General features: G+C 38.0%; 1 protein-coding gene across 1 annotated transcript in view; it reads left to right on the plus strand.

Moving 5' to 3' along the window:
- Positions 1 to 13,648, plus strand: part of TGS1 (trimethylguanosine synthase 1) — a 42,165-nt gene extending 28,517 nt beyond the window's left edge. Inside the window, exon 13 of the mRNA XM_081070753.1 lies at positions 11,161 to 13,648. Within this exon, the coding sequence (XP_080926879.1) occupies positions 11,161 to 11,283 (123 nt within the window). The 3' untranslated portion in view covers positions 11,284 to 13,648. The remainder of the gene's footprint in view (positions 1 to 11,160) is intronic.
- Positions 13,649 to 15,012: the final 1,364 nt, after the last annotated feature.

The raw sequence follows: 15,012 nt of genomic DNA on the forward strand, positions 1-15,012 counted from the left end.
ATATGTACTCAGAAGTAGAGTTGCTGGATCATATGGTAATTCTACTTTTAGTTTTTCAAGGAATCACCATACTGTTCACAGCAGCTGAACCATTTTACATTCACACCAGCAATTCACAAGGATTCCAATTTCTCAACATTCTTGCTAGCACTTGTTATTTTCTGGTGGTGGTTGTTTGATAATAGCCATCCTAATGGATGTGAAATGGTATCTCATTGTGGCTTTGATTTGCATTTCCCTAATGACTAATGATGTTGACCATCTTTTCATGTGCATGTGTTCTGGATATTAATCCCTTATTAGATACATGCTTTGCCAGTATTTTCTCCTGTTCTATGGGTTGTCTTTTTATTCCCTTGGTAGTGTGCTTTGCTGTACAAAAGTATTTTTAATTTTGAGGAAGTTCAACTTACCTGTTTTTTCTGTGTACTACCTGTGCTTTTTTTTTTTTTTTTTAAGATTTTATTGGGGAAGGGGAACAGGACTTTATTGGGCAACAGTGCATACTTCCACTTTTTTTTCCAGTTTTTTTCCGAGTCAAATTGTTGTCCTTTCAATCTTAGTTGTGGGGGCACAGCTCAGCTCCAGGTCCAGTTGCCATTGCTAGTTGCAGGGGGCGCAGCCCACCATCCCTTGCAGGACTCGAGGAATTGAACTGGCAACCTTGTGGTTAAGAGACCACTGGCCCATATGGGAATTGAACTGGCAGCCTTCGGAGTTAGGAGCATGGAGCTCTAACCGCCTGAGCCACCAGGCCAGCCCCTACCTGTGCTTTTAATGTCATTTCCAAGAAATCATTTCCAAATTCAATGTCATTTTCCCCTATGTTTTCTTCTAAGAGTTTTATAGTTTTAGCTAAATAGCTTTTTAAACTACTGGATATCCTGGTCCACTGGGAAAGATTCTAACTTATTTTCTGGGAATAAAGCTCAAGCATAAATCTTTTTAAAACTCCCTAAGTGATTGTAATCTGCAGCCAGAGTTAAGATTTCTTGGGTTAAAAGAAGAGTAAATAAAAACTAACAAGCCTGAGTTCTTACTCTCTGAGTTAGAAGGAAATTAAATTATATATTGCTGCATATCATCTATTTATGAGCCATTGTGTCTAAACATTAGGCCTCCCAAATACGACAAGCTGTATCAGTTACAAGGAAAAAGTCCCCTTCATGCATTTTTATAACAAATTTGATATTAAACCTAATATCTGTTATTCATATCTATGACTCATCTACATTTTAGACTCATATAAGATTGAACCTATTGATTCCATAATTCTTATTTTTCCTATATGTAAATAGCTCTATAACTAGTCTCAAAAGAGGCTGTGTATGATCCTTATATTAAATATTAGATGGGCTTATCTGTATACTTGAATGACAATAGGAAATTCATTATTTATTGTAAAAGTTAACAGTGATTAAATTTTTTCTAATTACAGTAACACAAGCCCAAGGAGAAAGTTAACTTTTTTTGTTTAGCGTGTGTTTTTGATTCACTTCAAACACCTGCCAGAATTACAGTTGGTAGTTCTACCTCTAGAGGGAGTAATGACACTAGAGAATAATAAAAGTCAAAAAGGAAACTTGATGGCTGGCCAGGTGGCTCAGGGGGTTGGAGCTTCGTGCTCCTAACTCCTTCCGAAGGCTGCCGATTCAATTCCCACATGGGCCAGTGGGCTCTCAACCACAAGGTTGCCGGTTCAAATCCTCGAGTCCCGCAACGGATGGTGGGCAGAGCCCCCTGCAACTAAGATTGAATACGGCACCTTGAGCTGAGCTGCCGCTGAGTTCCCGGATGGCTCAGTTGGCTGGAGCGCAGGCTCTCAACCACAAGGTTGCCAGTTAGATTCCTCGAGTCCCGCAAGGGATGGTGGGCAGTGCCCACTGCAACTAAGATTGAATACGACACCTTGAGCTGAGCTGCCGCTGAGCTCCAGGATCGCTCAGTTGGTTGGAGCGAGTCCTCTCAACAACAAGGTTGCCGGTTTGACTCCCGCAAGGGATGGTGGGCTGCGCCCCCTGCAACTAGCAAGGCAACTGGACCTGGAGCTGAGCTGCGCCCTCCACAACTAAGACTGGAAGGACAACAACTTGAAGCTGAATGGCACCCTCCACAACTAAGATTGAAAGGACATCAACTTAACTTGGAAAAAAGTCCTGGAAGTACACACTGTTCACCAATAAAGTCCTGTTCCCCTTCCCCAATAAAATCTTTAAAAAAGAAAAAAGTGGAAACTTGAGGTTTCAAGTATATTGTTTGCTATTGGATTTAGATCAAATTACAGTGAGAAATCAACTTTTCTTTTTAGAAGTGAAGAAAATCTGTGTAGGATTTTCAAGATGAGAGAAGAGAGTACTACTGCAAGATTGAGAGATAGCAGAGTTACAGAGAAGTCCACTTTTTGTTAAAGAATATTTAGAATTTCACAACAACCTGAACTTAAAAATGGGTTGGGTTCCCAAAATTTATGAATCTGCTGTTTAAAATTCAGGCTACATTTTTCCATAGAAATGACTAGAAAGAACATTAATTTCCCCTCCAAAGAGATTTGTACTCTGAGTAATATCTATATTTAGGGTAGTTACACTGAGTATGGGCGCTATAAATACAACTTGGGTGCCAAGTGTCGCGTCCAGCGCAACACGGGCAGTGAGGGTGCGAGACGGGGCGGTTGGGTTGGGTTAAGTTTTTAAGAAAGAAACAAACAGAGACTTAATGCTGTTAAATCTCTCAGAAGGCCAGGGGTCTCTCAGTCTCAGAGGACTGGAGCCCTGAACAAAGCCGACTGGAGGCTTTTATTGACGAGTATGCAAGGGAGTAACTGTTTTATGGCACAGTCTGTGAGACTCATTTATCATAGAAACATCCCAAGCCAATTTATCTTAGTCTTTAAACAGCCGAAGTACAAGGTCCCACTATATCTACTTAAGGTAAATATCTTCTCAGTGTTAAGTCTCTCAGATATTAGAGATAACTGGTCTTCGTTCTCCTCATTACTTTTCTAACTGACAGCTGTGAGGGAAAAGCCAGAGCCGGCAACAGACTTTCCCAAGCAGGGGGAAGGGGAGGCAAGGCCCTTTCCCATATTTGTTTAAGGCAGCTCATTGGGGGTCCCCACTCGGTTCCTCCTGGCTTAGGTTGTATCTCCCGTGAGATATCTTACCCGTCTTTGGCTGCAAACCATCTTTTGGGGATCAGACAGAGAGACATAAGGTGTAAACACGAGGATGGAACAGAGTCCCAGAAAGGCACAATCTCACACACTTCTTTCCTGAAGGAAAGACATGGAGGGACAGTTGGTGAGGCTGTTGTGCGACTACAGCCAAGCTTTTCCCATAGATGAGTCTAGTAAGTCTAGTAAAATATTTTTCTAGGTTGCCTATTACCTCGGTATTTTATTCCCTTTTTTTGTTTGGGGGTATTCCAGGACATGTATTCCTTGTTACTCAGACTTCACTATCAAACTCAAGAACGGAATAATTTAAAAAGTCTTTGTGATGGGCACTTTGGAGAGAAGTTATACCTCATTCTCTGAAATCACTGTAGTTACCTGAGAAGAGATTAAATTCAGTTCTGAGATTCTGGGGTATTTTATCTTCTTGATGCCTATATCTTGTTACCCAAAAATAAGACCTAGCCAGACCGTCATCTCTAATGCATCATTTAGAGAAAAAATTAATATAAGACCCGATATTATATTGTATTATATTATATTCCCGGTCTTATAGCAAAATAAGACCAGGGCTTATATTAATTATTGCTCCAAAAGACTCATTAGAGCTGATTGTCCAGCTAGGTCTTATTTGGGGGAACCACAGTATGTTTTTCTTCATTTCTTTCCTTTGACAACTGTAAAATTGCAGCCAATACTAGTTTTGGGTCTGTTATGCTTTCCAACCATGAATAGCTCTTTTAAGTAGTAAATGTGTACAATATGGATAGAGGTCTCTGAGCAGAATAGAATGGTTTAGTCTTCCCTAGAAAGCTACACAGCTATGAAGCTCCGATTGTCAGGCCCCATCTTTGTAGAACACTATAGGTGGAATCTTTTTTTTTTTTTTAAAGATTTTATTGGGGAAGGGGAACAGGACTTTATTAGGGAACAGTGCATACTTCCAGGACTTTTCTTCAAAGTCAAGTTGTTGTCCTTTCAATCTTAGTTTTGGAGGGCGCAGCTCAACTCCAGGTCCATTTGCCGTTGCTAGTTGCAGGGGGCACAGCCCACCATCCCTTGTGGGAGTCGAACCAGCAACCTTGTGGTTGAGAGGATGCGCTCCAACCAACTGAGCCATCCGGGAGCTCAGCGGCAGCTCAGCTCAGGGTGCTGTGTTCAGTCTTAGTTGCAGAGGGCGCTGCCCACCATCCCTTGCGGGACTCGAGGAGTTGAACTGGCATCCTTGTGGTTGAGAGCCCACTAGTCCACGTGGCAGCCTTCGGTGTTAGGAGCACGGAGCTCCAACCGCCTGAGTCACCGGGCCCGCCAAGGTGGAATCTCTTAACAGTGGGCAGACACAGGATTGGTGAGAGGAGTAGCTCCTGGTTGGTTTGATATAATACCTCTTTATCCTTGTTTGATTTCATAACTAAAATGTCTAGCTTCAGAAAAGTGACAGCATTTGTATTTTTCATGCCATATTAATCATACCAGTACCAGAGAGCAGGACAACACTTAGCATCATCCCTAAGAATTGTGTTGAAAATTAACTAGGAGGCCCTGCATCATGTAGTTTGTGGCATTTGTCTAGTAGACGTACTACACCCTTCTATGACTCCACCCAGATAGACATCATAACAATTAGGCCAAAACCTACCTATTTTATTTCTTGATAAAGCAGGAAAATATTTATAAATTGACCTAATACTGTAGATAGAACTTATCCTGCATTTGTTTAAGTTGTATCTTAAGTATAAAAATTAATGTTAGATTTAATCAAGAGATCTCTTTCTAGTTGGTAGAGTTCTTGAGACTCCCATTGGAGCCAATACATAATATCTAGGAAGGGAAAAGTTCTTACTTATTAGCAGTCATCACACTTCTAATAGTTTATTAGGGAAAGAGGGAGAGAGAGGGCTTATTTATAGGTAACATTTCTTAAACTTGTCATACAAAAGAATGCAATTACATGCATTTGAATAAAACTAAATATTTTTGTAATATTTATTAAATATTTTAAAATATGGAAACCGGTAATATTATTTGGAAATACATTTTAAATACAACTAAGTTCAGTTCATTAGCATTTTTAGTGTTTGCTTCTGGCTGAATACAATAAAAATTGACCATTAATTTCTTTGCAAATATCAGTTCTAAGCTATCGTAGTATTTGCTTATTCAATTTAAAAATGGCACCTTACTGTTTTCTAAATATTCGGATTAATAAGAAATTTGTGTCAAATTGTTGAAAATGAAATTTCCATGGTGGCAATCTGGTCCAATGGCCGCACTCTTAATGCAGTCAAAACTCTACCCATGTAGTCGGTAGGATGGAGTCATCTCAAGAGGTGTTAGTCCAGGTTTTGACACCGGAAGTAGGAGAGAGTTGTAAGAGGGCTAAGAACTAGATTGGACTTCTGGTACATATAGGAATAACTAATTCTAAAACTGTTTCACCTGAAAATACCCAAGCTTTAAAACTCAGAGCATTCCAAAGCTCTGAGGACCAGTACCTGCATCTGTAGGTACTGCTACAAAGGACCAGTACCCTGCATCTGTAGGTACTGCTACAAAGGACCAGTACCCTGCATCTGTAGGTACTGCTACAAAGGACCAGTACCCTGCATCTGTATTACAACATGGGAGCTTAATGAATACTTCTTCTTCATGGCATACTTAGAGTTTATGGGGTTCCCTACACATTTTCATTGTTCATCATCATAATTCTGGAGTAAGAGCGTCAGATTATGAGCCTGGTTTTATTGGTGGGTAAACTAGGGAAGTTCAGTGATTTGCTAGGCCATCCTGGCTCACAATGGCAGCCTTCAGAGTGCTTTGCTGTCTCCACTGACAGATGCCCATTACTGAACAGGAACAGATTCAGTTCTTATCACAGAGTTAGCCCACCTTGAGGTTAGGAGTAGTGAATAGAAGTTGTGACAAGAGAAGCAAAGGAATTATGTAGAATCTCGGCTGAATCATTTTATTTCATTCCTGGTTGGTGAAAAAGATGACAGAGGGCTGAAAATTCACCATAAAATGAAAGTCACTTGCTGCTGAGCTTTATCTGTCACGGGTATTCTCTTTCTTGGTAGACGGTACCCAGGTTTTTAGACCAACTCTGTTCTTAGTGAAATCCACTGCTTAATCATACATGGCAATTAAGGGTACCATTGATCAGCCTCTAATGTTTATTAGCCAGCTTTTCCCTTGGAAAGTTTGCTGCTGAACAATTAAAAACAGTATTCATTCTTGTACTGCATGTTGTTTTCCAGATGGGCTGTGGAACTAGCCTTGTAAGTCAAAGTGGAAAGGCACAGATGTTTCTGAATAGAAGCTTATATTCACTCCTTTGAGTAAAGTTTTTCAGTAAATGATGTAGATAAAGAATAGAAAGATGCCACACATAGTGCCACATACAAGGTCTTTGCTAATAGCAAAGGCTTCCTGACTCTCTGGAATCGTGTTTATGTAACTTGATGAATTTAAGAATAATCTGCATGTTTCCAGTATCTGTTTCTGAGAACAGGTAAGGACAAAGCGTTAATATTTGTAAGAACCGGAGATAGCATTCACGTTATATGAAAAACTATCAGCCAAAAAAAAATTGTTTTATTCACTTAAGCATAGAAAAATCTCATTTCTGTTTACCATGTGCAGAGAAATGGAACACATTTTAATAAATACCTGTAATTTTTAGTGTTGCCTGGTTTTCCACTGATAAAAATACTGTCTTTTATCTCCCAGATAATCTGTTCATTGGAAATATTTTTACCCAACTTGCTTTTATTTCTGTGTGGTTCTTAATTGGCTATAATAAAAGAAACATGATCACAACAAGGCATCTTGGGTAAGGCACAAACTTTTTGACATTAGATTTCTAATCACATCCAGTATTTCAGATGTTTGCTGCTCCTGTCACTGTAATTGACAGAGATCTGTAGGCCCCAGAAAAAATATTCTTGGGCCGGCCCGGTGGCTCAGGCGGTTGGAGCTCCATGCTCCTAACTTTGAAGGCTGCCTGTTCGATTCCCACATGGGCCAGTGGGCTCCCAACCACAAGGTTGCCAGTTCAATTCCTCGAGTCCCGCGAGGGATGGTGGGTTCCACCCCCTGCAACTAAGATTGAACATGGCACCTTGAGCTGAGCTGCTGCTGAGCTCCCGGATGGCTCAGTTGGTTGGAGCGTGTCCTCTCAACCGCAAGGTTGCGAGTTCAAAGTCCCGGAAGGGATGGTGGGCTCCGCCCCCTGTAAATAGCAATGGCAACTGGACCTGGAGTTGAGCTGCGCCCTCCACAACTAAGACTGAAAGGACAACAACTTGAAGCTGAATGGCACCCTCTACAACTAAGATTGAAAGGACAACAACTTGACTTGGGAAAAAGTCCTGGAAGTACACACTGTTTCCCAATAAAGTCCTGTTTAAAAAAAAAAAAAACAAAAAACTCTTAATTCTCACCTAGTGTAAATTGCATGTAGTAAAAGATTTTTTTTTCAGTGCTCTAATTTTTCTGCCTATTTTAAAGTGTTCCTGTCCTTAATATTTATGTTTTTCCATTAGGATCCGGTCTGGAAGTTATTTTCCCTCATTCATTCAATTACCATACATTTTTACTTTAAATCACTTTGCTTTTGAAGAATAATGTAGTTTTGAGTGTTTATTTGACTCTTAAATCTTCTGTGTCACCTGTTACTAAAGTTATCACCTTCATTGTGATCTTTACTTGTTTCTCCTTCCCATATCCCCAACGAACAACTTTATTGTCTGATGTAAAATCTAGTTGATGAGCATTCAGTCCTTAGTTTTGGTTGCAGTCCAAACTAATTGGGATTTCTTTTGGTAAATCTAGTACATTTAGGTAATATACCAAAAACATAGCGTACAATCAGAACTGCTTATCTTTGTCTGTTTACTTACCCACCCTTTTCCCTCTTCCTTTCCTCTCCACTTTTCTCCTCATCTCTTCTCTTCTCCCCTCTTCCTCTCCATTAAACTTTAGGAAAGGGGAAGGAACCAAATAATATTTTGTCAGTTAAACTTGCTAGTGAAAAATAAAGACAGCTAGAAGTTGATGTCATTAAGTTCGCTTAAAGCAAAGGATTAATTTATTGGCTTAAACTACATAATCTTTATAGTCTTTCCAACTCCTGAAAATGTGAAAAAGTGCAAAAAGGCTAAAATTCAAAATTATTTTTATTTTTCCAATTGCAATTAGCATACTTATATTCATTTCAACTGTACAACATAGTGATTAGACATTTATATAACTTAAGAAGTGATCACCCTGATAAATCTAGTACCAATCTGACACCATACATAGTTATTACAATATTATTATTGACCGTATTCCCTATGCTATACTTTATATCCCCGTGAGTGTTTTTATATGGCAATTTGTACATCTTAATCCCGTCCCTTTTTATTATCCATCAGAAATTATTTTTAATTAGAACCTTGAAAGTAGTATGTTAAGTTTTTGTAAATTTCTTTCTAAACACTAAGCAGATCAGCTTTCTAATTTTTTTTTAAGCGTGCTAAAAGCAGGAGCTAAGAGTGCATGTGGGGTTTGCCCTGTCATTATATTTTGACATAGATTCATTCACCTTTTCCTCTAGTATCAGGAGCAATACTTGTTTTATTTATCCATCATCTGACTCTCACAGCTAGAATTTAAGATTCATGAAGGCAAATGGTTTTTTCTGTTCTTTTTTTTGCTGCCCTCCACAGCCTAAAACAAAAACCTATAAACGCACTGTAAATAGTTGTTGAATAAAATAATTCATTTACTGTTTTGTAATAAACCTCAGAAAACTTCTATTTAAGTAAGCACATCATTATTCCTTTTTCTATCCAAAGCACCCAAATTCAGGCAACCCTCTAAAGAATGGAGATGGAGAAAAGAAACTACCATATCTTCTCAGAGATTTGTTTTAATGTAACATTATTTATGGCTTATTTAAAAAAATGCCTTTTTGGGGAGGATGGATAGTATTCCCATTTTTCAGATTTAGAAAGTCGAAGCCTATCTTAATGGCTTTCCAAATCAATAGGGCAAATTATTGGTAGACCTTGTATTAAAATTTCCCTCTGACTTTGCTTTTTCTTCTACCAGACCCATCCTAGCAAACGTTTTGCTGTTGTTTCAGCTCTACTTAGGTTCTCTTAACCCTTCAGTTCTCTCCTTTCTTCTCCTCCTCTGTTCTTCCCCACCCTCCACCCCAACCCCAAGAAAACTTCAGTTTGCCAGTCTCACTTTCTTTATAAATAAATTGCAGTTTAAAGGAATGGGAGAAATACTGCACTTAAGTTATAGCTTATAGAAAAATTGTGAAACAATTATATTTTAAATATACTAGATAAAATGCTTTTTGAAGACAAAATTCTTCGTTTTGCCCTTATAAAAAAATCAAACAAAGATACCAAAATAGAAAATAAAACAATTATTCCTAATAATTGCCACTCTGAGACTACCAGGCTATTTTAATTTCTAGTTTTACTTAATTAAGACATTTTTATTAGCAAACAGTGGGATGTACGTGTGCTTTTTATCACTGTAATAAATACTCTGTTTGATTCATGTTGCCACTTATTCCTGTTGATAAGAACACACCCATCTCTTGTGTCCCTTTGCGGGCAGAGGTGATGTTGACATTGTTACTGCCTTTATTGGCCTTTTTTTCTCTCTTAAGAATGTACCATAGAATGACTTGTTGTTTCTTCCCTATTTCTGTATGTGCTAGTTCTTTTCTAAGAGGAAGTTGAAATGCTTTAAAATACATACTCATTAGGAATGCACAATAAATCTTTCATTCTGCTAAATGCTGGTGTAGTATGTGTAATTAAACTGAGCTCTCTCAGCCTCCAAACCAAACTAGACTTATAGTGCCTTTCTTTGCAAAGTATACAACTTTAGTTTTGCCAATTACAGTTACAGAATTAATTAAGAAAATGCATGTCTCTTGTTTGTCCCTGTCCCTGATAGTACTTTGGGTATCCCTTTCTCCAACACTCAGCGTCTCCCAATTCTGTGACTCCCAGGGCTTCCCACTGCATTCTCCTTTCCCTTAATTCTCACTGCTACCTCTGTAAACTGATCTCTGGTGATGAAAACATAAGTTAGAAGGTAATATATTTACTAATTAATAGACTTGAGCGGTTGGATGAAAAAATATGGGACTAAAATAAAACTACCTGAATAAGAACTTAGGGTAAAGCACTGCTAGTTGGAAGCATTCTTTTGATGTTCACTCTGTGGAGGTGGAGAGGGTGGTGCTTTTAGCTTCCTAATAAAGGGATTCATCACTGTGTTCTAGTATACCTCAAAAAGAGCAATATATTTTACCACAATAAAATAGGGAGGGGTAGATTTAAACACACACACACACACACACACACACACACACACACACACACACACAGTAGAGCAACAGGTGGAGGAGGCAGTCCGCGCTGGCAAATAGCAAAAGAGACCAGTAAGAGAAGGAAAAAGTATTTAGTAGGACACCAAAACTCTCATGAGAGTGGGGTCATAGCTGTCTTGCTCTCTGATGTATTATCCCTAGTGTCATGTATCATATATTATAGCTCAGTACATATTGTTGAATGATTGAGAGGGTAAGATGTGGAAGATAAGGTGAACAGGACAAAAGCGTTCAGGAAAGTGAGTTATTTAAATTTCTATATTAGTAAGCCTGATATTTGGAAAGGATGTGTTCATTTTCTCTTCCTCTGAGTTCTTTAGCTTCTGACATTAGAAAGATTAGGTTCTGTACAATAACAGCACTATCGTCTTATCAGTAGTATCGAAAGTGTCTGAAACAAGCATTTCTGCCACCAAATACTGCATTAATACCTGGAAAGTAGGAGTGAACATTTGAGATGCCTCATGATTTGAAGGACTTGAATAGAAATCCAGAGTCATCATATTATTTGATGAAACATATAATTGAAAGATTTATTTTGAAATCATGCTTATGTATGTATGACTTCTGTTCCTTTTTTTAGGTGGCATCCTTAGCTGGGCCTGGAGGGCAAGTGGAAATAGAACAAAACTTTCTTAATAATAAGTTGAAAACAATCACTGCTTATTTCGGGGATCTGATCCGAAGACCAGACTCTGAATCATAGCAATAAGGTGGTAAAAGGACAAAAAGATCATATAGTGGTTAGGATGTTATTCATATGTGACGCTGGAATTTCTGTATTCACTGATATTTTTTACTCATTGTTTTATATCATCATGTAAAATGGAAACTTACAGGAGATTAATGAATGTTAATGAAGTACTTTGAGATCTTTGGGTAATATTAACTATGTATATTGTACATTAGGACAGTGAGTGTCTGATATGGAAAATTCCAGTCAGGCTTTCTCCTGTGCTGAATGTCAGTCAGCATGAATGTGTATATATGTGTATATGTCTGTATCTTTATAAAATTTTAGATATTTTTGTGTAACATCTTTGTATGTGTAAAAAGAAATTATTGTTATTTTTTTAATGCAGAGAGAAAACAATGAATGAGTTATAGTCTATCTACCCATTTAACCCCTTTTGAAATAAATGTTAAACCTTCAAGGGTAGAAACACAAACAGTACAGAATGGTACCAAATGAAAAATAAAAGTCTCCTACCCCCTTCCTCTACTCTTCATTCATCCATCTAAAAATACCCACAGCTAACAGTATCTTATAATTCCTTTGGAGGGCAGAAAGGAATTGCAGTAGACTCTTAATACACTTTTTTCCCTTCGTTGCTGCACTGTTCAATACTCCCCCCACCTTTTTTTTACTTAATGAGTTTTTTTATTAGTGTATCTTGGAGACCTTTCCATGTCATCATATACATACAGACCTACCTCATTCCTTTTGGTGGCCATCTTGTATTCTATCTTCTAGATATGCCATAATTTAACCAGTTCCCTATTGATAGACAGTTGGGCTTTTTGGGGTTTTTTTAGTTACCAGCTATTCTGTGCTGTGGTTAGAGTGCACGTTTCCCTCCACCCTCCCCAGCGTGGGGCATCATCAAGCATCTTAGTTTTTGCTGTCTCATGTGTGGGGAAAATGGTGCCTTATTGTTAGGGTGTGTTTCCTTAATTATGAATGAGATTTGAGCATATTTCCATACATTTTGGTGTTTTCAAAATAGTTTTGCCCTTTTAAACTGACTATTCCTACCTTTTATCAGTTTTTCTTTTGGATTGTTACTTTTCTTACTAATATGTATTAAGACCCCTTTGTTTTTAGTAGGTGTCGCAAATACGTTTTTCCAGTTTGTTGTTAGTCTTTAGACTTATGAGCTATGATCAAAAGATACAGTGAATGTTTAAATAAATAAAAAAATTTTTACAGTTAAAGACACTTTTGCCATTAACCCCCTTCAATATACTCCCCCTCACTTTGAACACGTTTATCCCATCGTTCTTGCCACTTTCTGAAGCAGTTCTTGAAGTTCTTTCGTGAGTGTCTTTAGTTTCACTGTCCTGGTTGCCTCGATGTCCTGAATCAATTCAAAACATTTTCCTTTCCTGGTCATTTTGACTTTGGGGAAGAGCTAGAAGTCGCACTGTTCCAGATTTGGTGAATAAGGTGGATGAGGATACACTGTAATGTTTTTATTTGACAGAAATTGCTGTACCAGAAGTGATGTGTGACACGGAGCCTTTCCATTGTGATCAAAACATACGGTGAATGCTGCTACCGAGTGCCCTCCAACCAAAAGGCAGGGATCTTCAATACAGGAAGCAGTGTGCAGAATCTCAGTAACAGTGTGTGGCAAGTTTCATCTTGTTCAGTTCAGTCAGTTGGGTGTGAGCTGTGGTTGAGAGAAGGTGTGTTTTAAAGTGCGCCATAAATCATCCTCCATCATGACAATGCTCCGTGTCACACATCACTTTTGGAATGGCAATTTCTGTCAAAAACATTACGGTGTGTCCTCATCTACCTTATTTACCAGATCTGGCACCATGTGACTTCTGGCTCTTCCCCAAAGTCAAAATGATTCAGGATATGGAGGCAGCCATGACAGCGCAACTAAAGACACACAAAAGAGGACTTCCAGAACTGCTTCAGAAAGTGGCAAGAATGATGGGATAAGTGTGTTTGAAATGAGGGGGAGGACTTTGAGGGAGATTAATGGCAAGGTAGCTTTTACTTATATTGTTTGATCACACCTCGTATTTTGTGGGTATTTTTGTTTTGTTTTGTTTGCCATAAGTTTTTATGTACTCAGACTTATCAGTCTTTTTTCTTGGTTGCGTCTAGATTTATGTCCTTGGGAAAGATCTTTTCCACTCCCACAATATAACTACATTTATCCAAGCTTTTTTCTAGAACTTTCTTGCTTTCATGTCTTTGCTCCACTTAGAATTTGCTTTTTGACATTTTAGTTTATAAAGTTAGTGGTTTTAAAATTTCCATTGCAAAAACAATGTGAAATATATTTTATAATGTGGCTTACATTCTTTTTCTATTAAAATGGCAGTGAATGGAGGAAGAATATGTGTTGCTTCATTATTCATCTATTATAAAAACTGTATTCACTCATTTTTACAAGTAGGTAAAAAGAAAGAGACAGGACTCTGGTTATGGGGGATCTTGGACCTTTATCTTTTAATGTGGGCATGTTAAACATTAAACAAAACATGGTTTGGACTGGCATGGAGCTGGGGAAATCAGACTAATTTGAGGGGATTTTCAGTAAGTACTAGAAAAAATTAACTATTGAATAATAAACACCTTTGTTGGAGAATGAGAAGCAATGCTGATTTCAGTGTCCTGTAACTTTACAATGTGCCTGATTGCCTTGTAATACGGAACAATTGCACTGGTCATTAGGATTAAATTACTTTTTATTTGTTTTACAACATCAAAATCTGTCAATGTTCTGTTTTTACACTTTTTCATCATGTAGCATTAGGGTATATATCATAAACTTGTCACCATTTTTTAAATAATAGCATTGATCACAAATAGATCTCTCTGTGGCCCCTCGTACTAGATTGTGACTTGACTTCGCCACTTGGGGTGATAGGTGGGGCGGTTAAAGCAGATTTCCCAAATCAGTTCATTTTCAGTTTTTGTCATTTAGCCTTTCATGCGTACACTATTTCCACAATACATTGTCTTACTTGTATATTGTTAATATTAAAACTAATTTGTCTTCCTGAACCTGCATGACCTTATATGAGTAGAACAGAGCACCTGACCAAGATTTAAATATTCCTGCCCACTAATCATACGCAGATATAACTGATTTATAGACCTGTCTATAGAGTATTAGTGTTCAAAAGAACTTTAGTCTATTATGCAACTCCCGTGTTCACATAAAACCTCACCGAGAAGCCAAATATGCAAAACAGATAAAAACCCTTGGAGCTGCTTAACATAAAACAAGTGAGGACGCTAGCAGTCCTTGCTAGCGTCCAATTCTATCATTTTTTTCTTGTTAAATTGCAAAACTTTTTAAAGCCATCTTTATAAATGAATATGTATTTTAACAATTTAAATACAAAGTGAATACGCTTCACCACCACCCCCTGCCTTAAGACCTTGCTGTCTGCCCCATCTCCCATCCCACATTTTCATTCCTCTTCCCAAAGGCAACACCAGTTAACCCTGATATCTATCCTTGAAGACGTTTTCCTGTGCAGTAAAAGCTTGTGAGCACACAGTGCAATGGTGGGCTTATATTATTTTGACATTTGATTTTGTTTTTAATATGTCTTACAAATTTTTCCATATCAGCACATATACACCTGCACTATCATTTTTAACAGTCACATAGTACAAGTCTGTAAGAATTTCTTAACCATTATCCAACTATAAACATTTAAATTGTTCCCAGATTTTGTAATT

The sequence above is a fragment of the Rhinolophus hipposideros genome (assembly GCF_964194185.1).
Source record: "Rhinolophus hipposideros genome assembly, chromosome: 13".
In the NCBI taxonomy this organism is placed as follows: domain Eukaryota; kingdom Metazoa; phylum Chordata; class Mammalia; order Chiroptera; family Rhinolophidae; genus Rhinolophus; species Rhinolophus hipposideros.